This window comes from Trypanosoma equiperdum (assembly GCF_001457755.1).
Source record: "Trypanosoma equiperdum strain OVI genome assembly, contig: ctg_882, whole genome shotgun sequence".
In the NCBI taxonomy this organism is placed as follows: Eukaryota; Euglenozoa; class Kinetoplastea; order Trypanosomatida; family Trypanosomatidae; genus Trypanosoma; species Trypanosoma equiperdum.
The window spans coordinates 51804-76832 of NW_027124845.1; the positions used below are offsets into that span (position 1 = coordinate 51804).

At 50.0% G+C, this 25029-nt stretch overlaps 10 protein-coding genes across 10 annotated transcripts; all 10 read left to right on the top strand.

The window, feature by feature from the left end:
• Positions 1 to 543: 543 nt before the first annotated feature.
• TEOVI_000423800 (uncharacterized protein) lies at positions 544 to 1914 on the top strand (the record flags this gene model as incomplete). Its single annotated transcript, XM_067227032.1, has 1 exon — positions 544 to 1914. One exon carries the CDS (start codon positions 544 to 546, stop codon positions 1912 to 1914), a length of 1371 nt encoding a protein of 456 aa, XP_067083133.1.
• A 1189-nt stretch (positions 1915 to 3103) lies between these two features.
• TEOVI_000423900 (cyclophilin type peptidyl-prolyl cis-trans isomerase, putative) lies at positions 3104 to 5845 on the top strand (the record flags this gene model as incomplete). Its single annotated transcript, XM_067227033.1, has 1 exon — positions 3104 to 5845. One exon carries the CDS (start codon positions 3104 to 3106, stop codon positions 5843 to 5845), a length of 2742 nt encoding a protein of 913 aa, XP_067083134.1.
• A 284-nt stretch (positions 5846 to 6129) lies between these two features.
• Positions 6130 to 7962, top strand: TEOVI_000424000 (dolichyl-P-Man:GDP-ManGlcNAc2-PP-dolichyl beta-1,4-mannosyltransferase, putative; the record flags this gene model as incomplete). The annotated part of the gene is made up of 1 exon (XM_067227034.1): positions 6130 to 7962. One exon carries the CDS (start codon positions 6130 to 6132, stop codon positions 7960 to 7962), a length of 1833 nt encoding a protein of 610 aa, XP_067083135.1.
• Positions 7963 to 8332: 370 nt separating this feature from the next.
• Positions 8333 to 11119, top strand: TEOVI_000424100 (uncharacterized protein; the record flags this gene model as incomplete). The annotated part of the gene is made up of 1 exon (XM_067227035.1): positions 8333 to 11119. The coding sequence occupies one exon, from the start codon at positions 8333 to 8335 to the stop codon at positions 11117 to 11119; it is 2787 nt and encodes a 928-aa protein (XP_067083136.1).
• Positions 11120 to 11400: 281 nt separating this feature from the next.
• TEOVI_000424200 (actin-related protein 2/3 complex subunit 1, putative) lies at positions 11401 to 12558 on the top strand (the record flags this gene model as incomplete). The annotated part of the gene is made up of 1 exon (XM_067227036.1): positions 11401 to 12558. The coding sequence occupies one exon, from the start codon at positions 11401 to 11403 to the stop codon at positions 12556 to 12558; it is 1158 nt and encodes a 385-aa protein (XP_067083137.1).
• A 516-nt stretch (positions 12559 to 13074) lies between these two features.
• TEOVI_000424300 (Nrap protein, putative) lies at positions 13075 to 16785 on the top strand (the record flags this gene model as incomplete). Its single annotated transcript, XM_067227037.1, has 1 exon — positions 13075 to 16785. The coding sequence occupies one exon, from the start codon at positions 13075 to 13077 to the stop codon at positions 16783 to 16785; it is 3711 nt and encodes a 1236-aa protein (XP_067083138.1).
• A 353-nt stretch (positions 16786 to 17138) lies between these two features.
• TEOVI_000424400 (uncharacterized protein) lies at positions 17139 to 18170 on the top strand (the record flags this gene model as incomplete). Its single annotated transcript, XM_067227038.1, has 1 exon — positions 17139 to 18170. One exon carries the CDS (start codon positions 17139 to 17141, stop codon positions 18168 to 18170), a length of 1032 nt encoding a protein of 343 aa, XP_067083139.1.
• Positions 18171 to 19532: 1362 nt separating this feature from the next.
• Positions 19533 to 21125, top strand: TEOVI_000424500 (the record flags this gene model as incomplete). Its single annotated transcript, XM_067227039.1, has 1 exon — positions 19533 to 21125. One exon carries the CDS (start codon positions 19533 to 19535, stop codon positions 21123 to 21125), a length of 1593 nt encoding a protein of 530 aa, XP_067083140.1.
• A 342-nt stretch (positions 21126 to 21467) lies between these two features.
• On the top strand, positions 21468 to 24026 carry TEOVI_000424600 (uncharacterized protein; the record flags this gene model as incomplete). Its single annotated transcript, XM_067227040.1, has 1 exon — positions 21468 to 24026. One exon carries the CDS (start codon positions 21468 to 21470, stop codon positions 24024 to 24026), a length of 2559 nt encoding a protein of 852 aa, XP_067083141.1.
• A 438-nt stretch (positions 24027 to 24464) lies between these two features.
• On the top strand, positions 24465 to 25010 carry TEOVI_000424700 (uncharacterized protein; the record flags this gene model as incomplete). Its single annotated transcript, XM_067227041.1, has 1 exon — positions 24465 to 25010. One exon carries the CDS (start codon positions 24465 to 24467, stop codon positions 25008 to 25010), a length of 546 nt encoding a protein of 181 aa, XP_067083142.1.
• Positions 25011 to 25029: the final 19 nt, after the last annotated feature.

Here is a 25029-nt window from a genome sequence, read left to right on the forward strand (position 1 = left end):
TCCCACTTTGCAGAGGTCATTTTTGGTTTCGGCTTTTCGCTTCCCATGAGAGTTATAGTACACCCGAACAATGGAAATATTATGCAATTCGATTTAGAAGTACTACTACAGTTATCTACCGGGGCCTCGCGGTCATCACCTCTTTCGTCTAGTGAGAGATGACAGATTTATCCTTGTGTGCTACGCGCAGATCGCCGAATGCTTGTGGAAGCTGTCATGCTGCATGGGCCAGGGTTTGTGCTGTCACCTGCTACCTTCGGCTTACATTTCCATTCTTCGGCCTTTCCCTGAAGGGGTGTTTTTTTTATGTTGGTTTGAACTCATCCCCTTCATCTTCGCGGGAATATAGTATGTGCAGTTTTATGTTACTGGCATTTCATGCTTGGCACCCTTTTACTCCCCGCACCACACTGATAGCTTCCTGCACTTCATGTATATTGCTGTGATTGTAAGTTCATTCCATCTCTCTACGCTTCCCAACTTATAATCTAAACTGTTGACATCTCTTCTCTTCTTAACCGGAAAGTGAAGCACAGTTGGGTAATGATGAGCTCTCGCTCCGTAGCCAAGGTCGCAGTTGCTGCAGCGATTGGATATGTGGCCTATCGTGGTGTACTTTCTTTTTTCAAAAATGAGATCACACTAAGCATCAGCGAGGTAGTTCACATGTCCGATGGGCAATGCCGGCAAGAGATTGGTGGTCAGGTCGCACTTAAAGGGGAGATTTTGTGCGAGACATACTTAATGCGTAGCTACCGTCTTAGCATGAAGCTCTCCGCCAACATAAAGGGTGGTACGCTCTCCCTTTCTTCACACGTTCCTTCTCGACATCGCGTGTTGCATATAAATGATGTAGGAACTTATTGTAACGTCGTTCCCTCGTCGGGAAGTAAAAGACGGGATGGGCTACCAGATATCGTAGTCGATAATGTGCACGGTATGGTTGATTACTGGGAACTATTGTCGTGTGGGAATGTGTGCTTCACACCTCCTTGCGTAAGCGATGAGTCTGTTCTGCGGTATGAAGGCAAAGTGAGACCTGGTCTCTCCCCTAGCGCCACCATACGAGACTGCTACTTGCAGACTGATGAAACGCCAGGGCGTAAGCGTCTGCATTTTGATCTGATAGTCCGCGACACAGTACATGCTGTTAGCATCCGTATCGAACTTCCAAACCGCCGCTGTCAGCTGGTTTTAGTTGACCATGGTGGCGTGGGCAGCGTTACTCGGTTGAGTAAGGAAGCGTCACACTGTTGGGCGTGGGACATTCCCCTCTTTGATCCTCGGGGGGCGAGTCGTGAGATCCCAACTGCAGCAGATGAGGCAAGCATCACAAAACCTGGATCGTATCCGCATGGTGCAATGCAAGAGACACTTGTGGGCGCACTGGGAAGTGATCTCCCTGAATACACACCTTCCGCTTGCACACATTTCATGCTCATTTTTGAAGAACAGGAGGGTGGAGACAATAGCGATGCGTCTACAAACTCAGACATGGACGGGGAAAACGTGGAGGAGGGGTTTGATGAATTGAAGGACAGTCCTGAGGGCAGCAGTGAAATGGTCACCTCAAACCGAGCCCAAAAAGTGAGTAAGAAAGCCATGAAGCGAGCAGAGCGGTCAAGAAAGAAAGTTACCCAGCGTCAACGAGTCGACGCCATCCGTACCTCACGTCAGGGAGCAGTGGCGCGCGGCGTCGCAGTATCTCTGTCATACAGTGTTTCCGGGCTTGCGTCAGGCATGGACGTGCGAAGACTACGTACAGTTAGCGAAAGGCCCAATTGGGCGCCTCACTCTAATTTTAGCCGCTGGATTTTGAGTTTCCTCTCGTGGTGTATTTACAAGCCACGATTGGGAAAATTTGCACATTACACTACATGGTTTGTGCAAACAGTCGACGTAATTTCTCTCTGAGGATGGAGGCATTTGGATACTCCTTTGACTGGGTGAAAGCGTTCACGTAAAATAGGTGTAACAGAAAGTACATATGGAAACACAAGCGGAGGGAGAATAAGGACCTGCTAAGAGGATAGGTCGTGCGTGATTCAGTTGTCGGGCAGCAACACGATGAGCTAAAGTTCATTTCGGTGCCGACACGTCATCTCATCTACTATCCCAGCCTGAATGGAAACACCTTTTTCTACCTTTTTTATCTTGTTTGCCGTCGAGCGGCTTTCGCTAGTGAGTTCTGAGTTGTTTGAAGGAAATAAATATTGTTCCTCTTTCGGGTGTTTTCTCTTACGGGGGTTAGGTGCCTACCAGTGGTGGCTTCAATTACCAACACGAAAGGTTTTCAGCATCACACATCAACGTGGTAACCGTCGTGTTGCTGTAGAGTGGCGAGGGAAAGAAGGTGAATATTGTTACCTTATCCGCATTTGGTTACATAGCGTAGCCAATATATTAAAAACGAACAGAAGCATACGCTGGTATATTTGGGGAAATGTTCATGAGATTTAAAAAAAGGTGGTAGGTACAGTGTACATTATTGGCGAACCTAACAAGTGTGGACTCTGGTGCGAACGTGTTTGAAACTATGGAAGGTAAATACCGCAAACTTTTTTTTCGTTGGTTGGGGTTTTGATGGAAAGATGGTGCAGCAATCCTCTCTGTGATGTGTACCTCCTTTTTGGTGAAGGGAAAATAACGAATACGAGGGCAGCGAGGGTTGCATCTGAAAAGTTTTCGTTCGTCACCCCCTTCTAGGCTGGCTATTCCCTTCCTTTCTGCAATTCTTTTTGTCCCATTGTAGGACTGTGTCCCAAACTCCTTTTCTGCTGCTATTGGGTCATGTTCCATTCTCCGTTTTCCACTTCTGGAGTAGTCGGACGTGTTTTCAGTTGCATCCCACCGCTGTCATTTCGCCTTGTACTGCGTCGAACTTTTTACGTTCCCTGGGGTCTCAAAAATGTGCGTACTAGCTGATGTATCACCCGTAGCGGGGTGACATATTCGAGATTGCTTCTCGTATGGCACAGAATGCAAGGACTTTCTCCATTCTTTTCTTTGACGAAGACTAGTAGTTGGGCCGCTCTGCCACCGTGAGGATAAAAGCGGGGTGCGGCGGTGGGTGGACAGAGAAAGAGCGAAACGGACGTGGCAGATGCAGGCACATCGGTCGAGCAATGAAAACAGCGAAGACGAGGAGGAAGATTTCCTCCCGACTATTCCTGTGCTGCTTGTGAACACCTCCGAAGCTGATAGCGCTGAACCTACGCGTGCTGGAGAAGAGAGTGTGCGTGGGAAACGACCTCGTTCACTGGGGCCCAGCGATCTAAATGATGAACCTATTGATACCAGCGATGATGTACAAGAAGGGGTGAGCAAATGCAAGAAGCAGCAAAGCACCATGGATATGCTGAGCGCGGAGGGATACCCTTGCTCCTTCTTGTATGAACGAAGCTACCGGCATGGAAGTCCTGTGCAGGACATTGCCACATTAGCAGATGATAACGGTGCGCTGATTGTAACCGTTGACGCAGTAGGAGTGGTGCGTGCTTGGCGTAAGCTTCCCCGTGGCGTTTTCTTCACGGGAGAGTACAGAAAGTTTTTCCCCAAAAGCGTGGAATCAGAGGAGGTCACTAATGCAGGCCTTCACTTTGTCCTGCCGGACCCGGTAAACTCATGTATTTTATTCGTCTGCGTCACTCCGCATGCTGCTGATGATACTGGGAATATCAGTGTAAACGTCGAGGTATCTCGTGTGAATGGCCCACTCATGGCGCTCGAAGGGCGGTTTTCACTTCAGTTTAATGCCGCCCGTCGGTGCCACCCTTCTGCTACGCAACCGTGGAAAGAGTCATTCACCCCACGACCGTTTTTGTTTCATCACGATTATCAACCGTACATTGCCTTCTTCGCGAAACGAGACGATGATACCAACGGTGTTGTCTTCATTCCGTGCGGGGTCGAGAAGTCGTCACGTCTCTGCGGCTCTGATTTCACAAAGGAAGGCCAGCCCATTCCTACTGTGGCGTTGAGTTGTGCAAATTTGATAGTCTGTTGCCAGCAGCATCTTCCGAGTGGATTGATTGTCCTTGTTGACGAGGAGGGAATCGTGGACTACGCGCGAATTGTTGAGCATCTGAACGATGAAGGAAGAACAATCCTTTCTCTCCGGGTTGTTGGGGGCTTCCCATCGCGCAGTGCAGCAGATCCACTGAAAGTCAGGCAATGGATCACATTCGAGAGACGACAGAAGACGGGTTTTTTTGCCTTGGTGCGTGAAGTCACATGTGCCGCGAAAACAGGGAAGGTGATCATACCACTTAGTGTTGATTTTTCACCAACCGGAAACTATTTCACGGTGTCTAGTGCTTCCCTGCGTCGGGGCGCTGTTTGCGTCCTCCTGCATCTCTTCGAGTTTGCTAGCGGAGTATGCCTTTGCAGCAGTGAAACGAGTGAAGTGCCTTGTCCTCAACTTGGTGAGCTGTGTACTCTACAAGAGGCGAAAAGCAACCTGCGAGGTTTCGTGTTTAATGCAGTTATCAAGGATAGTTTTAACTCCTCGCCCCGTGGCGTGTGGATTTTTGTCCCAGAAATAACTGTGGTGCCAGAGCCGTCCAGGGAATGTGTGGGTGGTCGACGTATTGCGACGTTTCGTGCAGCTCCTTCGGCGAAGGAAGCGGGGGCTCTGAAGTCAAGTTTCTACATCGAGAAACTTCCGTGTTCAATTGGAGAATCGGAAGTTGATGTTCGTGGTGACAGCATGCCCATGGGAATCATAAATTCCTTTTCGCAGATGGCCTGTGGAGAATTTAGATGTTTTGCTGCCCCCCTTAAGTTACTGAGGTTGTGTGTCCCCGCTAGTCAAGCTCTGAAGAACCTCGTCGCACAGTCTCCGGTTGGTTGTGCGCTTTCGAAGGAAGACATTAAGCGACTTTTTGAAGCGGCAAGCTGTGCAACGCCCTCGGCTGGCTTTACGGAGGAGCATAACTCTTATGCTGATGACCCGACGATTTGTACAACATCCCTGGGAGGAAATGCCCTTCTGCTGTACACAAAATACGAAATCTCCCTAACCGATTTCGTCATGCAAAGCGCTGTTGGCATTCCCAACACAGATAAAAATACAGAAGATGACACGGGAAACGAGAGGCAGCGCGCACTTCTCCTGTCTACGCTGCGTGCGAAACGGGATTTCGACTGTGATGATTTGCTGCAGTTGCAGTCCTCTCTCCAAGTTTTGGCTCCGAGGGATGAGGAAGAAAGAACAACTTCGGAGGTGGAACATAGCAAAGCAAGCGAGAATAGCTGTGGATTTGACGGTGAAGTGGAGGAGCGGCGAGTTCAAAGTATTATCTCCGCCGCTTCAACTCGGGTTGTGTCGTGGACCGATATTTGTGTTGGTGCTACCATATCTGTCCGTACGTTCGGTACAATAACAGTACGCCTTATGCCTCAATTCGCCCCGAAAGCAGTAACCAATTTTTCCACACTGTCAAGGCGTGGGTTCTACAACACTCTCACCTTCCATCGAGTTGTACCGGGTTTCATGATACAGGGTGGGTGTCCACATGGTGATGGCACCGGGGGACTGAGCTCGTTCGGTGAGCCATTCGAGGACGAAGGCGTTGACGCAATGGATTTCTTTTCTTACCCAAGGGTGCAGTGGCTGTGTATGGCAAACCGCGGACCGAATACAAACGAATCACAATTTTTTATCACTTTAGGTGAAGCTACACCGTGGCTAAACGGAAAACACACAGTTTTTGGGTTTGTCACCGCTGGAAAGTCAGTTGTGCTCTCCGTGTCGCAGGTGGAGAGGAACGGAGACGACAAACCAGTGATGCCTGTCGTTATTGATCAAGTTGCGGTATCTGAAGAAGGGTTATCGTTGGAATAGGTGTTTGAAGGCAGAAACTGGTGGGCGGTGATGCCGTGAGGGCGTTACCAGGGCGTCGTGGAACACCTTGAAAGCGGTTAACCGCTCGTCGCCCTGTGTTTTTCGTTTATGTTTGCGTACCACCGACACTGCCCTTACGGTTTGGGGGCACGTTTACATACTTCATTGCTGTGGCACGCTCTTAACCCTCAAAATGTTACCGCCCCCTGCCTCACTCTTACCCTCCACGGAATTTGTGGATTTTATGAAGTTTCTCCCCAAGGGAAAGTTTAGATCACCCAGGGATGTTTAGCTACGATGATCTTGTGTGGACAATATCATTTCCTACGTTTTGTTTTCTTGCTATTTGGTTTTCTATAACCGTGTCATTGGTGGTACGGGCTGAGTCGGGTCGCAAGAAATGGAAACAAGCGCGTGAACATATCGCAGAGATAGAGAGCCGAGGTGATAAGGCCACGGGTGCACAACACCGGAATAGCAAGGCTGTGTTGCGCCGCGTGGTAGTTGTTGTTGGCGGTGACTTCGCCAGATCACCTCGGATGCAGTACCATGCCTTAAGTTTGGCGAAATGTGGCATGTTTCAGGAGGTAGTGTTGGTTGGCTTCGACATGGGGAATCGTCTAAGTGAAGAACTCAAGTTGAGGGAGAAAAAGAAAAATATAGACGGCTCCTATGACGATTCTAGCGTAGAAAAGTTCGAATGTGTCGTCGAAACGGCATATCTGATTCCTCCGATAACTCCACCCTTGTGGTTTCGTATCTTGTTCCCACATCCAAAGTTGCACTGGTTGGCATCTACATTTTACCGTGCATGCGCTTGTGCTGTGGTGTTCACTTGGGTCCTCGTCCGCGCGTCAATGATGTTTGTAAATAGTCGTGGGCAGTTGATGTTAGTGGATCTTATTCTTATGCAATCGCCCCCTGCAGTGCCCTTCGTGCCGGTGGTGAAGTACATTGTACAACCATGTGCGTTTGTTGCCAACGCCGTAACTTATTACTGTATCATTTTAACAGGCTCGTGGTTAAGCACCGCCCTCAAGGAGATCACTGAGGGTATAAAATTGCAACGTCAGCGGCAGCTACCTGTGGAGAAGAATCCTACGAAGAAGGGCCCCACAAATTCCAACTCCTGCCCGAAATTCGTCCTGTCCCCGGCTCTCGTGGTGGACTGGCATAACTTCGGTTACACAGTTCTGCGAAGTGATGGGCGCCCGGCAGTAGCGGTGTGGTTGTATCGCTTACTTGAATGTAATTTGTGCTTCGGTGATCGCAACATTACAGTTAGCAAAGCAATGCGTAGGGCTTTGTTAGATGTCAGCAAGCAGTCAAAGGTGGCGAATCGTGTTGATGACGTCTGGGTTATGTACGACTGTGCTCCATCTTTTTTTGGTCTCGTGCCAAGAAGTCGTTTCGTGCAGGAGGTGATTCGCCCCGTCATGAGTGCACATTCCCAAGATGGTGAGGAAGTGATAGGGTGTTCACTGCCGCCAGATTGGGTGTTACAATCTACAGCTGCGACTGACAGTCGTGGCATCTTCATAGTCGCTTCCACAAGTTGGACACCAGACGATGACTATACGATGGTGGTGGAGGCTTTAAAACAGGTCGATGAAAAACTTCAGGAGTGCTCTCAGGGTAAGGATAGCAAACCAACTGCGTCGAAGTCCGTATGGCTCCTTGTGACAGGAAAGGGTGTAGCTCGCAAGCGGTTTGAAATGGCTGTCGCTGAAGCTCACTTGTCTTCACTCGTGGTAGTCACAACGATGTACATGCAGTCGTATAAGCATTATGCTATGGCGCTTGGTGCAGCAGATGTGGGACTATGTATGCACAACTCATCGAGTGGTCTGGACCTGCCAATGAAAGCAGTGGACATGCTGGGCTCCGGTCTTCCTGTTGTAGCCCTACGTTACAAATCACTTCATGAACTACTAGATGACAAACGAGGTTGGTTTTTCAGCAATGCTGAAGAGCTAGGGCAAGTTATGTGGAAGCAGTTGATCCTGACCAATGGACCCTTACTGGAAAAAAGAAGGCAGGTGGCACAAAACGAGCCCGGAACGTGGGATGAGAACTGGGGAGAGGTGCTGATGCCCTTGTTAGCGAACTTACTCTGATTGTGGGAAGGATGACAAGTAACCCTAAATAACACAAGATACAAATATATGTATACGCGTGCATCAAAGAGTTCAGGTAGTCTTCGAGGTGAGCAGTAAGTGGCCGAGTCGCTTCTTACTTCAGACAGTGTTTGAGCATGCGCAGGACCCAATAACTGACTCGTGTGTGTTCAAGTGCGTGCAGCCTCCTTTCTTACATATCTTCTAAACTAATTTTCTCAGGTACAAACACGTTATTAATCCGCCTCTGCATATGCCCCTTCTTTTCGTGTTTTCAGTGGAATTGCTGTGTCTTCTCTCCTTGTGCTTCTTCAATTCTGCTTATGTATCGGTGCTGTAAATGGTACCCAAGACACTGAATCGGTGAGTCATGACACTGACTCTTCTTAGGAGGGGAAAGTCATTTGATGTAACTGCAACAAAGGCTTTTCTTCTGTCCCGCAAGCACCGTTATTTTCCTGCTGTATTTGACCAGTCCCTTGAGCCGTTGTCCGGTTCGCATAAACAACCTAAAAACGTGACTCGGGATGTTGCATCGAGTATCAAAGAAACTACAAGGATCGCAGAAAACAAGAGCTCTTTAAACTATGGCGTACCCGGAGAGCGTGGTCGCTCTACTACAGGTATCACCTCTCCCTTAGCATATCTCTATCGTGTGCAGCACGGGCATTTCGAGAGTCTTGTAGCTCTCATGTCAGCGCCATGTGCCCCTCACCCCCTGCGTGTCCTCGCTGACCTTCTCGATGAAGTCGGCCGGCTGAAGTCCCAACTTGCAGAAAATCCGGGAGAAGGGGGTTACGTTGTTCAAAGTTGTGAAGATCAAAACGATGCGTTAAAGGTTCTTGATCGTGTGACAAGGTCCCTCTCCGACGTATTGGACGTTCGGGCTGTGCTGCGTCGCGCGATCGGCATGTTGAAGGACGCAACGGAGGCTGCATCTGCATTGGGTGATGTACTCAGCGAGAGGGAACTACAAAGGGAGTTGCGTGAAGTGGAGATGTTGGCTCAGCGACTGCGTCACTGGAGTGCTACCACCGAGGAGCAGCACAACTCTTTGTACACTTGTGGTGAAAACAATGGAAATTTATTAAAGTGGACACTCCCCGACGTTGTAACAGTTGAAATACGAAGGGCGTTATTGGTGGTTTGCGGCTTAACAGGTGCGTACGCGCTTGCAGTGGAATGCCTAGAAGAGATAATCGCTCTCAGTGATTTAAATAACCATATCGAAAAAAAATTAAATCGTCAAGTGATTCGGGAAGGTGGCTGGGAAAGGAAAGCTAAAGGTACGTCGCATCAAAGGGTGCATAAAGCAGTGGTGGAAGAGACAACATTTGCGTTAGACAATGTCGTTGAAAGTGTGGAGGGGGAATTGCGGCAGCACCTGATAGCTGTGAGTGCGGAAGACCACATCATGGCCATTACGAGCTGTGCGCAAACACGGAAGTTCGATATTGCTCACTCGTTGTTTCAACGCTTCATGCAGCATGCTGAATGTGGCACTTTTGTCATTACCGCAGATGATGTTACCGCTGCGTTGGTTGCTCTTGCCCGCTGCAGTGGTAACACAGCGGATTTTGCAATGACGCAGGAGCTTCTTGTAAAAAGCGAAGCTGCGCGTGTTGTCCCCGTTTCTGTCGATCTGTACACAGCTCTCATCGAAGCGGCAGGTAGGGCATCAGAAAACCCCCGCCGTTTGGAGGTCGCTCTCGCGCTCTACCGCCAGCTCCGGGACGGGGGATTTGATCCAACTCCAGACACGTATGCAGCCCTCATCGCGTGCTGCGCAAGTGCTCAGGAGCCGACGATGGGCTTTGGGTTTTACCATGAGGCACGGCAACAGTGTGGAGTGGGGGGACTCACACCAGCGGTATATACTAATTTGCTGCTGGCGTACGCCCGTGCAGGGTATGGTTCCGACGCGCGGACAACTCTCGAGGTTTTAGTGGAGGCAGGAGCTCCCCTCACCCGCAGTGCGTTCCACGCAGTTCTTGCTTGTGCTGTTACGCATCGTGACGCGCAAGAGGTTTTACAGCTCATGCAATCCAAGTACAACATCGCTCCAACGCCACAAACCTACGCGTATCTTATTGCGGCGGCGGGCGCAGAATCAGTCGGAGTTTCGACGGTGCTCTCCATTTTTGATTGGCAAGAAATGGCCATTAAAAGCTTGCTCGAGAGATATCCCTGTGTGGGTAACACAGTTCCACAGACTCTACTGGAAAAATGCAATACACAACGGACCGCTCTGAGCACAAGCGAAGTTGCTCCGGAACTGGAAAAGGAAGTTCTTTCACTTTATCCTGCTTATGGTGAGGCGTTGGAGTTGGCACTGCTGCAACTGCGCGTTGATCCACGCGTTGACCCACGACTGGAACCGTACATACGGCCGCTACTTCGAGTGGCGCAACGACGTATGAACTCTTTTACCACGATGGCCCCACAAGCCCCCACATTTGTCCCTAAGGGTGCTGCGATTGCTGTGCTCGCAGCCGATGTGCTCGCAAATATTGAAGAATATTTTCTTCCGTTTGTATCTTTTTACTCGGCTGTGGTGATTCCATATTCTTCTCTTGTAGCACTGCAACGCGGCGGAGGAAGGCGGGTGAACGCCGCAGCAGCGGCAACCCCAGTGCGTCTGCTGTCAGACCCTCTTTATTGTGAGTGTGGCGGCGAAAAACGGCAAATACAGCAGGCGCGTCGCACCGCCTTGTTGCGTTTTTTGCAGAAATACCAGGACGTCATTCATTTGGTTTCTCTCGCTGAAGAACTTGCGCTGAGCCGTGACTGCGACCGCTATGGTATTGGTGTTAAGAGGACATTCACTCGCTGCGCGGCTCTCGCGCTGAATCTCGCTCGAAAGGATATCCAAAACGTTACAAAAATATATGCTGAACAAGAATGCCAAATTGTTCTCGTTTCGACCAACTTTGAGAAATGTGGAAGGTTTGTCGTGGATGTTAAGAAGGAACTCCTACAGCGAGGTGACGCTGATCAAAGTCCGAAGAAGGGCACACGTGACAGTTTACAGGGGCTGAAGGCTGGGTTGCGCCGTGTTTCGTATCACAACCCCCGAACTAGCCCGGATTGGCGGCCACCTGTGGTATCTGTTAAATCCCTAGTCACTGACCCTGCCCTATCGATGTCGCGCGTCTGACTATACTCATCGATATATTTTGTAACAATATGTGCTTCTCAGAGCAGTGGCGAAGTTTAGCACTATTCCCCTGTGGTTTGTACCGTTGTCTTATGCTTTTGACCAACTTATCGATACCAGCACCCCCTGTTGTTCCCGTTTTTTTTTTACGTATCGGTCCTGTAACTCCTCAGGGCTTACCCGCCTTTCCCTCCGTAGAAGAGGGTAGCAGTAATAGGAACAGAAGAGGAGGTGGTGTAACCCGAGCTTCACCGAGAGATTGCTCGGTGTGCGCACCGTCGATGAGACCTCAAAAAGAAAAAAACACCGTTTTGGGGGCTCCGGTCGTTGCTTTCTCCTTCAACCGTGATTTTTCGGAGGCTATTTTTTCCCCAAACAACCACCAACTTGTTATTGTGCGGTGCGATGACATCAGCGACTGCTCAACTTGGGGAGTTGAAGCTACCCTGGAACAGCACGATCAATCAGTGTCCGCTACCGCATGGCACGGGACTACAGGCAAAATTCTTTCGTGTGCGCACGATCGTATGGCGTACGTGTGGTACCGTGATAGTAAGGAGAAGTGGAAGCCGCAGATGGTGTTGCTTGACGTTGGCGTGAAACGTGGGTTGACTTGCTGTGCGTGGAATTTCTCAGGGTCCAAGATATACGTAGGGTCTGCGGACGCCAACATCGCCGTTGGACGCTTTGAGTGTAGTGAACAGTGGTGGATATGTCGTTTGTTGACCGGCCACACAAGTACTGTCACCGCGCTAGCCCCGCATCCTTCAGACGATGCCCTTCTTGCATCAGGTGGTGCAGACGGTAACCTACTACTCGTTTCAACATATATGAAGAAACTTGATACAACCAAAAGCAGGCCGTTTGGTTATGTTTACTTTGAGAAGAAATTCAGTGCGTGGGTGCACGCCGTAACATGGACGCCCTCGGGTCAGCGTCTCGCAGTGTCTACACACGATAGCCGCGTATCAGTCCTCGATGTCGTTTATTCCGAAATAGTGGAGGGAGGAAAGGAGGCAGTAACACTACACACAATAAATATGACGATACTGCCACTGAGGGCGCTTGCGTTTATTGACGAGGATCAACTAGTTGGTGGTGGATTTGATTATTACCCTGTAATTTTCGCACTCGAGGAAGAACGGGGGTGGAGGATGACAGGGAAGTGGGTTGTGGCTCATGCAAAGGAGATAGTAACGACCCAACAGTTAGCCCGTGCGAAGTTTGAGGGGGACGCGCGCGTCGGTAGAGTAAACATGTTTGAGGAGGAGCGTAGCCGTCACAAAAATACTATTAATTTTGTATGTTGTTTGACTGCTCTGAATCCCCGACCTGGTGCTGCTGAGAAGCTGTCGGATACGGAACGTCCGCTCTTTGCCACAGCAGGTCTGGACGGGCGTGTGGAGGTGTGGGCAAGAAAAGACGTCACGAAGCTTTAGTTCACTGCGCGGTGCGTGTAGCCAAGTATTTGAAAAGGAAGGACGCCCTTATCGGCGTGTTCTCGAACTTTGTGGAAGTCGTGAGGACATGTTGTTGCTAGAACCCTTCCTATTGTTCGTGCGACGGTGTTTCCGGGACCGTAGCGGTAGCTCGCCTCCAGATGTCACGTGTTGCGCAGGGACTGCAGTATCGTTGCGATTATGAAGAGGCGATGCAATTCGGTGGAACGCAGCCGGTGGCGACATCGTAGGCGATATGCAATTACAAACCTCAGTTTATTGGGTATATGTGTGTTGTTCATAAACCCGCCACTGTTTGTAACGTTGACTTTTGTCCTTCAGGTGGGAACGAACAAAGCTATTGCATGTGGAACAGTGCCTTTTTTCTTGATTGCTGTTGCCTTCGTTTCACTTAGATCTTGGCGTGCCACTGCACTTGTACTCATGTCTTCCCTTTCAAATCTTGCATTGTTGTGGTTTGCGACCAGCCTTTCTTAGTTTTAGTGTGCCGCCTGTATGCTCCCTACGCCGTACCATCTGCAGTGGTCAGAGGAGCTCATACGACATGTGGAACTGCGGTTGCGGCAGCTGCACGCATGTTTAAATGAATTCTACCAGAAGAACAACTACAGCACCGCTTCGTGCACGGGTGCACAGGCGCTCGATAGCGTTTCTGAGCCAATAGGACAAAATGCAACCGACCCCGTGCAGGCTGCAGGAAGCTTTCTACTGCGTACGTGTGTGCACTCCACGCCCTTCTACGAAACGCAACTGAAACGTGGCGTAGGTGCGGATCTCGTACTCACTGTGCCGGAGGAGGTGTGTTCACTCAAAGACGTTCAGATTGGTTTGTATCTGGATCGGCGACATGAGTTTCTGTTGAAGGTAGAGAGGTTCCTACGTAAATATGCGAAGCGTATGGTTCAGGAGGAGACAGGAAAAAACGGTGGGGCTAGTGAAGGTGGAAGAAATGGAGACGGTAGTTCGGATGTTAAGGAAGATGGGAGACAAAGGCGAAAATATATACGGTGGGATATCCAGCGCGTTCCCTTCGGTGACTGCTGGGTTAATGAAGAGAAGTACATAATTCGTATTGTCTTTCTCAGGGACAGCAGCAACGCGACGCGACGCGAGGTATTTCACGTGGATCTGCATTTCCAACCAATATCTGTATCAGGGCGCATCGCCAGCGTAGCAGCCATCCGCAAACACCCCTACTACAGTCATCTTGTGCTGGAAGACGCACTCATGACTACTCATCTGCGCAAGTTGCACAACCTATTTTCCAATAGCAACTCCCTTCAGCGCGCGGCTGTGTTCCTCAACTGCTGGGCACATCACACTGGAATAATGGCCCGTACTTCAGGGCATCCTGAGGCACTCAGTGGCTTTCATCTCTCTGCGGTCATATTGCGGCTCGTGGAAGAAGGTGTTGTATCACCAAGCATGTCGGAGGAGAACGTTGTGCGTGCCGTATGGGTCTACCTTTCGCGCGGTTTGACATTGACAGAGAGCTACGCTACTCTCAACAATGACGGAGAGGGCAAAAACCACGAAGAGGTTGCGGGTGCTTTATCACTGGGTAATCGAAGTGACGTGGCCGTTCTGCGTCTTGAGGGAGAGACTATGAACCTGCTATTTCGTACCTCCACATCCTTCTTAAAACAGGTTGTTAAAAAGGCTGCGGACGATGCAATGCAGTACCAGCGCTCCTCAGAGGTGCTACTGAAAACTCCCTTTCAGCCACTGCAATTAAGTATGGATGTTTGTCTCGTGGTTTCTGGCCTTGAGGCTCACTTTGCAGAGACAAATTCTGCAGGGAACGGGAAAACGGGGGGTGCCGCATATTTAAGACCGGAGGAAGTCACGCAGAAACTTTATTTGGTTGTGTGTGAGGCCTTAGGTGTGCGTGCGAGTTATGTAACAATGTGGCGCCGGAGTGCCGATGCTGCACATGTCGCTGTCCGGCTGGCGACCGAAGCTGAAGGTCGCAACCGCCTAACTCGTGGCCCACCATTGGAAGATACGGAAGCCGTCAGCCGCTTCAACAACTTCTGGGGTAACGATATAACATCAACGCGGCAATTTCCCGACGGTGGAATTTACCGATGCGTACTGTGGACATTTGACCATGATGCTGCTAGCCACGCTATTGTGCTTCCAGCTACAACAGTTGTGCGACGTGTGGTTCAATTTGCTCTAGAGAAGCACATTGGAGCGTCTGCACGTGTTGCAGTGCTGCTGAACGGACTTGAGGGTGTTTTGGCGGAGCGTGTTGGCGCAGAGTGGCGCGACACAGCGCCGCTGGTGGAGAAGTCACTTCTGGACGCCTGCCGAGCCGTCGAAACAATGGTGGTGGATATCCCACGCACTGCACTGCCGTGCAAAATTACCTCTTTGGATATCGTCTCAGCCAGCGAACGTCACACTGCAACGTTCCCCGTTCGTCCCCACATTGCGCTCACGTACACAACTGATGACATCACCCAACCATGTTTTGCCGGACTCAGTGTTGCGCCCACCATCGAGCCAGTGCACGGCGTATTGACAATTGACGACAGGAACAAAATTCCCGACACTGTAGAAGCTATCGCAACAATGAAGGGAGCTATTTGTGCTCAACTTTCAAAGGTACTACAGGAACAATATGGAGACGACGAAGGTAAGGTTGATGGAGGAACATCCATCGAAGGGAAAGAAGGAAAGTTAAAAAAAGAGCGTGAAGAGCATATCAGCCGTCAAGGAGAGGGGGAGACATGCGGCAAAGAAACTGAGAAGTTGCATATACGGTCATCGTGCACAGCTCATTCGGTGGATATCATTTTCAAGGGCTATCTCTTCCGACTCTATATAGCCCACTACCGTGAAGTGTCTCTTCTAAGAGCCCTTGGACGCGAGTCTGAAGCATCCACGATTGAGCGGAAGCTTTTTTGGAGCGCACAGCACGCCAAATTTCTCCGCACAATATCCTTCGGACACAGTAGCTACGCCACAGCCACACGCATCGCTAGCCGGTGGATGAGTGCCATGCTCTTGTATGAATTTATTGTCCCGGAGGCGGTGGAGCTTCTAGTTGCTAATGCATATTTGGGGGCCGTGCCCCCCAAAACTCCCGCAAGTGGGTTCCTGCGTTTCCTACAGCTGCTAGCTTGTCATGACTGGAAAGAGCCACTTGTGCTTCCGTACTCAATGGACAGCAAAGAGCAGGCTGAAGCAGCAGCACTTGTGCGCTCCATGGGTGAAGAACGAGGTATGTTCATTGCCACACCTTACGCACCATTGGAAAGTCCTTTCACAGTGCATACACCGAGACCTTTAATCGTCCATCGCGTTGTGCAGCTCGCGAAGGCAGCTCTTTCGGTACTTATTGACCTGGTTAGTGAAAACGATTCTCCGTCACACCTCGAAGCTGCTGTCTTCACGCCCAATCCCAGTGACTTTGACTTCCAAATGGTCCTGCACCCATGCCTACTTCTACAAACGGACCGTCTTATCGCACCTCCTTCCATTGAAAAGGTTAAAGCAGCAGGGGCGAACGGCGTTGGGAGTGGCATCTCGGGTGCAGGGACAGTGGCAGGAGAGTCGACAGATTCTCCGGCGACAGCGCGAGTATGGAGGTTAGATGAGCTGGAGGCGGCGAAGAGCCGCATTTATATTAGTGAACTTGTTGAACGAGAGCCGGCGGCTCATGTGGTAAGGAGTGTGCGCGCCGCTACGAGGGACCGCTCAATGGTTTTCTACGATTGTCTTGCCCCTCGTTCCATCAGTGTAATTACTATTACTTCGCATGCACCGCGGAACCACTGCAGCAAACTCCACGATGATATCCTCCGTATTAGTCGCGGTGCTCTGCTGCCGACCGCACTGAGGTCGCTCACGTCCGAGGAAGAGACTGCAACCAATGAAGTTATGGAGACAAAGGGGGTCTCGTCCCGTGTGCATAATGTAATGGATAAGGACGCCATTGTGGCCGCGGCTCGCGGTGCACTGCGCAGAAAGAGATCGAACATAAATGAGGGGAAAGAAGGTAAGAGTTCAAAGCGGCCCCGGCGGGAGGGCAGCAAGACGAAGTTAGAAGTCCGACAGTCGCAGCATGACAGCCGGAAGAGCAGTGCAGATAAGGGTAAGAAAAGGTCAGCGGTGGCTGAGCAGGATGGAAAAAGTAAGGGAACGAATGGAGAAACAAATAAGAAAACTGAAAAAGTAGCGAAGAGAAAAGTGAAGTAACTTAACGGCACACTTCGGAGGGGGCGGTGCTTGTCATATTTGGGCGCATCGGCGGCAAAAGGGAACAGACCTCTGGTTGTACATAATTAACGAGCTGGCGTATAAAAAGGAAGAGGTCAGGGATAATTCGTAACATGCCCCTCGTCAGTCGGGGATAAGCGTAGGTTTTGGTTAGGTACTAACGACGATTAATATTTGCCACAAGACTAGGCAATAACCGTAGAACATGTCCGCCATGGTAATTAACAGAATATGCACATAATTAGTATTGTGTTGCCCTTTGTTTTTAAAATTGTTTCCCACTTGATCTTCATTCACCCCAGATTTATGAACGTGATGGTTAGTAGTTTGTAATGCCACGCCACCTTTCGTCGTCACTGTTACAAAAGTCGTTAACTCCGGGGGCTGCACGGCTGCTTCCCCAGAACCTGATCCCCCAGCGGCGACCAGCTCCTGGGCGGATGACATATCGCGGACCGCTGCTTGCCGAACTGGACCGCGTGCGCGACACGTGCACGACAGAAGCAACCTCCAGTGGTGTTGTTGAGGAGTCTATGGTCTCCAATGGTGCGTTTGATGCAGTGAGACCGGCGGCGCTGGGCTCAACGTCATCTGTCGCCGACGAGTACCTTGTACCAACGCCTCGTGCAACGAAATTAAAGAAGGCTGCTATGGCAGCAAGTCGAACACCGACCTTTGTGTTGCCCAACTCACGCAGCGCTACCGATGGAGAGGGGGGTGCCAGGCAAGCAAATGATGAGCGCGACGGCACCAATAGTTCGCCTCAACTCTTCTCAATTGAGTCTTACGAGACTCAACAAAGAGCACTTCGAAACATTTTCAACGAAGCTGGTCGACACTGCGTCCGCCTACGGAAAGACAGCAAGTGGTTGCTGGAAGAGAGGCGCGCATTCCGACAATCTCATCAGCGTGCTCCCACCACAAAAGAGGTGTCGCCACATGTTGACGTCGCGCTGGCTCCAGTAGGAGCACTGAAACTATCGAAGTACCTGTCTCCATGTTCAGCCAGTCGTGAGGTAGTGGAACATAGCCTTCTGTTGCATCGTACCGTAACTAAAAGTAAGCTAGTGCAAAGTAGCGAAAAGACTCTCTTCCGCTGTCTTCGGTGTTTTCATGTCTATGCGGCCCGACCGCGCACGCTTTTACGTGGCGAGGTCGCTCAGAGCTGGCTTGAATACGAAGCGGAAGCGGCGAAGGAGGAGAGGGCAAGGCAACTAGCCCGGAGACCACATCTGCGCAAGAAAAAATACAGCATAGGACGTCAACGCGCTTCATTGGCCAACGACCCGCGGTGTTGCCCACTTTGTCGCAGTACCAAGGCACAGTGGATGATGGAATACGTCCACCACCACACCCACGGCTGATATTGTGGAAGGGTCTTCACCGACTATGCAATATATGCGAATTTCAATGGAGGTAAAGGAATGAGGGGGTATACACGAGATTCATCATGACCGTACCTATTCCACGTAGAAATCATTTTATTATGACAAGCGTTATCTGCCCCTCATTAGTACACATTTCATGCCTCTGGTAATGAAGAAAGTGAACATCACACCAGTCCATGAGTGTTTCTCGTCGTATTCCTAAGCTCTTCCCGCTCCTTCGGATCGTGCGGTTGGCTCCTAATTTAGCTCCATTCAACTGGGCCTTTTTTCCTCATAGTTATGAGCACGAGAAGGCAATCCGTTGGCGAAAAAATCGACAGTTTTCACACCGTTGCGGCTGTGTTTTTCATCGTCACTTGCCTTAGGGGGTTGCTGTGCTGTGGAGCCAATTTCCTGTGAAAAAAGTTTTGTTGGACGGGGATTGTTTATGGCCGCTTTGTGCCTTTGGTAAGACGTAGGAGGTAAGTTCCAGACATATCGCGCACACTCCGTTACCAATAGGGGGCTCACAACCCCCACGTGCATACGGAGGCAGAGATAGGACATAAGGCTGAGGTACAGTTACCGGATTGAAGGTTCACCTTTTCCGACGGTCACAAGTTACGATGGTGCGCACTGTAGGATAAGGAGTGCTACGCAACGGGAGGCAAATAAAAGGAAAAAAGGAATCAGTACGGATGGCTCAACCAATGGAAAAGTTTTCAATGAATTCAACGGGACGAGAAGGAGCTTGGTTCTACGATTATGAGTTCGCTTATCGTGATCTCTATATAATTTTTAAATAGCACCTTGGGAGTTGTGGTCACCAGCACCTGTATGTCTGCGACTAGCGCAGTCAGCGCATCGACGTTGTACAAGTGTGCGTATCAAACGCGTGTACACTTAATGTGTTGATCAGTTTCTCCCCAACTGTTCTTCACCGCTTCTCGAGCGGTGATACGCTTTGCCGCTTACGATGCCTGCCGCAGTGTTAATCGGTGCGGACAACACCCTTCCGGACTGTGCATTGGAGAGGGATCTATATTAACATCGCAACATATACCTTTGTCGATCTACAAGCCATTCTACCGCGTTTCTGTGGCGTGCGACTTACACAAGTTAAATTTGTATTACACAAACTGTAGCGAACGGAGGTGTTGGATTAAGCGGGGAAAACTGAGGTTATTGCTTCCTTATTTATTTTGTCTTATCTTCAGCTGCAAAACGTCATACTTTTCTTTTTTTTTTAATCATTGTCCACCATATCAATACCGCCAACCCACACAAACACACACCACTCGGATAAGAGGTGAGAGGGGACCTCGTAGGACCACTTGTACAACCTGTGCGTCGAGTAGAATGTCGCCAACTCGTGCGCAAAGACTCGAGGGTCTTGAACGAATCGCCTACTGCTCGGATGTGAAACTGTTTTTTCTTGTGTCCGGGTCACGCATGTTCTTGTTGCTGCTGATGCTCTTCCTTCGCGTTGCACTTCCGCATATTTATGGCACGGAGCTGCTATGGGACAGCGGGACTTTGCTATATGATGATATGAACAGTACGTGGAGTCTGTTAAACTTTCCTCGGAGTTGGGATGGTGTGCATTTCTTCCACGTGGCCAAACATGGGTACTCCCATGAAAATGTTTGCGCGTTCTTCCCACTCGTTCCATTTATTGTTCGGACAGTTTCATGGTTAAACGACGTGCTTTTACCGGAATTTTTGACGGCGGTGCCAGTTACCTTTCAGGTGGCGTTGCTGAATGTTGCCATGGGTGGTGCCGCGGCCGTCTGTTTGCGGCGCATCACCATCCTTACCCTGCTCAGTGGGTCCCATGGCGTGGATTACACCAATAAAAAGGATAAAGCAATGTCAATGACATCCGGAACTTGGTTGGACAGCCTTCCGCTGCCGCCTCCGTATTATCGGCACGAGGTGACGGTGAAGGAACACTTGAACGCTAGGCTATGGAAGGAAGTAGGTGCAACAGTGCTGATGTGGATGCTAAGTCCTACGGCTGTGTTCAGCGTGGTGCTTTACACGGAAAGTGTTTTCTCCTTTGCAACGTTTCTTGGCGTGTATATGCTTATCGTTTCACCTCAAGGGAAGTGGCGAACTGCTGCTGCTGAGGCAGGGGCCGTGTTGTGCTTCGCCGTGGCAGGTTGTGCTCGATCCAACGCGACAACATACATTGGATTCGTCCTGTATCCTGTCTTCTTGCAGGTGTTTTTTTTTGACACCTACAGAAAGCGATACGCCAAGCGGTATGGCGTAACCTCTCCAATTCGTCGGTGGCCGAGCTTAGCAAGATGTGTGATTGTGTTGATTGAGGTGGTTATCATCATTACACCATATCTCGGGCTAAACTACTTGTGTTATAGCCGTTTCGTTCCATTGTGGGATGACATGTCCAGAGCCGCAATTGGCGGCCGCTTCTGGGCATTCTACGGTTGGATGCAAAAGCGGTACTGGAATGTCGGGTTCCTGCAGTCTTACTGTTGGGGCAATGCACCGAATGTACTCATCAGTGCTCCCATTATGTTTTTTACCGTGCGCGGCTTTGTTCTGTTTATAGTTCAGCCTGCTCTGGCGCGGAGTATGGAAACTGAGTCAAATATTTCAAAAGAATATCAAGGACCGAGAAGCGATTGCCGGGAAGACCGGTGTGGAAATAAAAAGCAACGCCTGTTTTCAATTTACAAACTAATGGAGAACCTTGTTCAGTCTTCCAACATCATCTGTCTTCTCGTGATTCTCGCTTTTGGCGCCACTATGGCGCATGTTAATGTGGTGAATCGTCTAGTCATGTCTTCTCCGGCATTGTATTGGCTTTGGGGTCGGCAGTTTGTGTGTGACCCGTGGGGAGGGAACACAGTTGTAATGGTTCGTATATTCCTGCTCTGGAATTGTATAGGCGCACTGTTTGTACCAAATGGCTTGCCATGGACCTGAAGTGGGAATTGAAAGGAAGCCTTCACGGTGAACGTTTGTTGCTCTGGATGGAGCCTACTCTGTGTGTGACCAAAGGATGGATAAAACACAGCGTAAAAGATTGAGCGGATGATGCCACTTTTACGATATAGGGTAATGTGGTTCTCAGTGTCCGGATGCACTGCAGTATTTTCGGGTTATCCAGATTCTGCTGAGCACACAAATCAATTATTATTGTTTTCTCTTTTTCTTGAATCATTTATTGCTTTCGTTGTTGTTGTTGTGTTTCTCTGCGACTGAAACAGAAGTGGAAGAGGCAGTGGGCAAGCATTTATCACATTGTTTAGCGCCCCTTTGTAGAGGATGGACGGCTTCACCTCCAACAGCAAGAAAGGCTGGGGATCTACGCTGGCTGGCAAACAAACCGAGTTCTCACGACGCCGCGCTTCGATTGAAAGCAGACAGCCAAGCTCATGTGTAGGAAGATATATAGCAAGCGCGAGAACGTCGCTAGCATCACAAGAGCAACTGTCCAGGTACAGACGGCTTGCAAGCAACATGCCGAAGCGTTTCCTCTACAGGCATCTCTCACTTCGACGGAAAGTTAGGCCTCTTTTCATCTGTGCCCTTTCGCTGCTTTTCGCTGCCGCCATGCGCCGCGTCCTGATCCGGTACCGAAAGCAGGTCCGACTCGAAACCGTTGAAAAAGTAAGGGCTGCTTATAAGATTCAATGTATGTGGCGTGACCGTCAACAGCGGAAGCGTATTCGCCAGAGGACTGCAATTAGTGTGCTCGTTCCATTCTTGCGAAGTCGGCTGACGCGCATTTCCAGAAGGAAAGAATTAGCTGCTCGCTTTTTGCAGCGCGTTTTTCGGTCCCAGAAGGAGCGGCACTTTGTCCACTGGATGTACAAAAATATGAAGTACAATCAGGCTATTTCTCTTATACGGTTCTTTTTGCAACGATGTGTGGCACATCGTTGTCGGGAAAACCTTTCGCTTCAACGTGACGAGCGGCGGGCGTACGAGTCCCAATACGCCTCGAGGGCACTGGCTATCATGCGTGAAGAGCGTATGGAGGTCCTGCAAATACAACACATGATGAGCAGAGTAGCTAACACGGTGTTGACACCCATGATCCCGCGTGTGGTGCTTGAAGATGAGATACTGCAAACCACTGGTTGTGGCGCCATTCCACCCCCTCCGCTAAAGGTCGAAGATGTTGATAGTGACTGTCTTACGAGGGCAGCAGAGGAAACGGATGCGCACACTGCTGGGAGTGGCGGAAAGCTGCCTTTAACCATCAACGAATTACCGTGGACCTCTGCCCTGCATAGTGAAGAGGGCACACGACGGTGTCTAGGCGAACTTTTTGAAAGTTGGCTGCCCCAATGCCCTCGGGCAGGGGGAGAGAAATTGGACATTGGTGGTAGGGAAATAGATTTGCCCTCGTGTAAGGGCGCGCAAGCGCTTCCTCAGTTAGCAGAAGATGACACGGGAACTAAAAGGCCACCCCACGTAGTAACTCCGTGCGGGAACGACGGATCACTTAAACAACTGATAGGTGCATTTCTCGAACTCCTCGTATGCACAGAATCCGTGGAGCGGAAAGCAGTTGAAGCAGATATTCAGCGACGTCGGGGGGAGATGTTTCGAAGACTAGATTTCGCTTCATCACTGATTCAATCGGTGGGTACCGCACCGCCGCTTTACGCGAATCTACTGGTGCAACTGGACGAACCATGGGTGGTTCGAAAGGCAGAAAAGCTTTTCCGTGAAGAACAGGAAAAGCGTCATAAGATGCTAGAGGAGTATATGGTTATCCCACTGCAGTTCTTGGATCGGCCAATGCGTAGCGCCGCAGCCGAGGAACGGAGGAAGTGGATAAAGCAGCGTGTAAAGACACTTAGAGGTTTTATCGGTAGGCGCGGAGAGGAGACCGGCAACGCTAGGTCTTTTGTGACAAAGAATGATGCACAGGGAGGGAGTCCGACCGGACAGTACTCCATCTCGGGAAATATTCCATGCGAAGTGTACCAGGACACCACTGTTGTGTCGCCGATTATGTCAGTTACTGTCCAAGGATTAGTGTCTCCCCGCCATCAACGACAAGGATTACCATTCATCACCGTACTACCCTTGCTAACAAAATCAGGTGCGTCACGTCATGCACCGCAGCTGCAGCACAGTCGACCCACCTTACATAGTCAACATTTTGCCTCAGTTGCGTCCTCATGGCATCAGGTGGTGCAAAACCCTTCACGTGAGAGATTTCCATCTTATGATGTAAACAATATTCACAGCACGCTTGCCACGAGCCCACGTGAAACTTCTTTTGATGTGGAGCGGCGCAGCGAAATGCTCACCTCAGGTTATGGTAATGAAAACTTGGTGGGGCGGAGGTCTTTAGACCCCATAAGCAATGGTTCTGGCAGGCAATATGTCTACAACACTACTCATCGTGGAACATTTACTACATCTTTAGTCAGCGGGGAGCGAAGTCAAAGGGTGGAAGAACTGGAGGAGAGTGGCACTAAAAGTGGGACTCAGCTACCCCAAAGTGCCAGTCACTTGCCAACAGGCCACTATTCCTCTGAGGGATGCACAGTAGCCGAACCACCCAGGGGAGGTGGGCGTTGCGGCGGTAATGATCAGGTTATCCGTAGGGATGAAACAGGTATCAGTCAGGGCCACACAACGCAGAAGCCACGTTTTCCACTTTTACGGGTATCGCGTCAGTTGAGACCAGAACCCATGCAACCTCTCCAACGAAGTGAAATAAACCCTCCACCACAGCTCTTTAAGAGTTGCAGTAGTGGGGCTGATTATGTACAGCTTCGGCGTATATGTCCGGTGGCACCCCACGATTCAACCACCATGGGCGGGGTTGGGTCTTCCAGATTCGGTACTTCTCAACTTTGAGGTATTTTGTGAGGGGAGTTCAAAAAGGAAAAAAAACACGACGACTTCCCTATCTTCATTATTGTGTGTGTCAACTACATGTAAGAATTGGGGGTCAGAGATCCTCAAGAGGAAAAGAGCGGTTTTTTGACGAGGCATTGGGACGAAGGAGTGGGTAACAATACAAATAATCATGAAGGGCTCCATTCTCACACATTTACACACTCCCTAAGGGAGGGGGACGTTGTTTGACATTCCGTCCCCCCCTCCCCAGACACACTTCACCTTAGTGTGAATGTAAACTATTACCGGTTTTTTTTTAAAAAAAGACAATTTCTATTGCAGTGTATCTCGTGTATATAACTTTATTTTCTTCCGATTATGAACCAAATGGTTTATGAAATGACATTTACGCTACTCTGTTCCTTTCATTACTTTTAGTGAGGCTCACTGGGGGGTATGGGCAAACGCCGAGTTGGGGGTAACTCCCGTGTCCTCCGCAAGAAGAAGGTTAGGGGCGCTAAAAAGGGTAGCTGTTTGGATTCCGTTGCTGCTGTGATTGCGGCTGCTCGTGGGGTCAAAACTGTGCCATTGAGAATAAAAAAGATGACTGGCCACAAGCGGTCAGGTAAACGCGATCAAGACGTTTTTGCAGCCTTGCGGACGGAGCGTAGCAAACTCCTAAAGCGGCAAGCGGCCGAACGGATGGTGCTAAAGGAACACACACGTGAACTGGAGGCGCGACGGCAGAGGATTAGGAAGGGTGAAGATGCCAAGATGGAGCGGCGGGAATTAGGGAAGTACATTCGGCAGTTGCAAAAGGAACAGGAGGAAAAACACCGGAAGGAACTCGGTGCTATTGAGGAAGCTATCCTGTTGCGAACAGGTAAAAAAGCTATTAATAAGATATGCCAACATGAAGAATGGGAAGATATTGATGACGACGATGAAGAGGGGGTTGGAGAGCATGAGCTCCATGAGATGTTTGCACACTTGACCACATAGCGATTATTCCTTTTTTTTT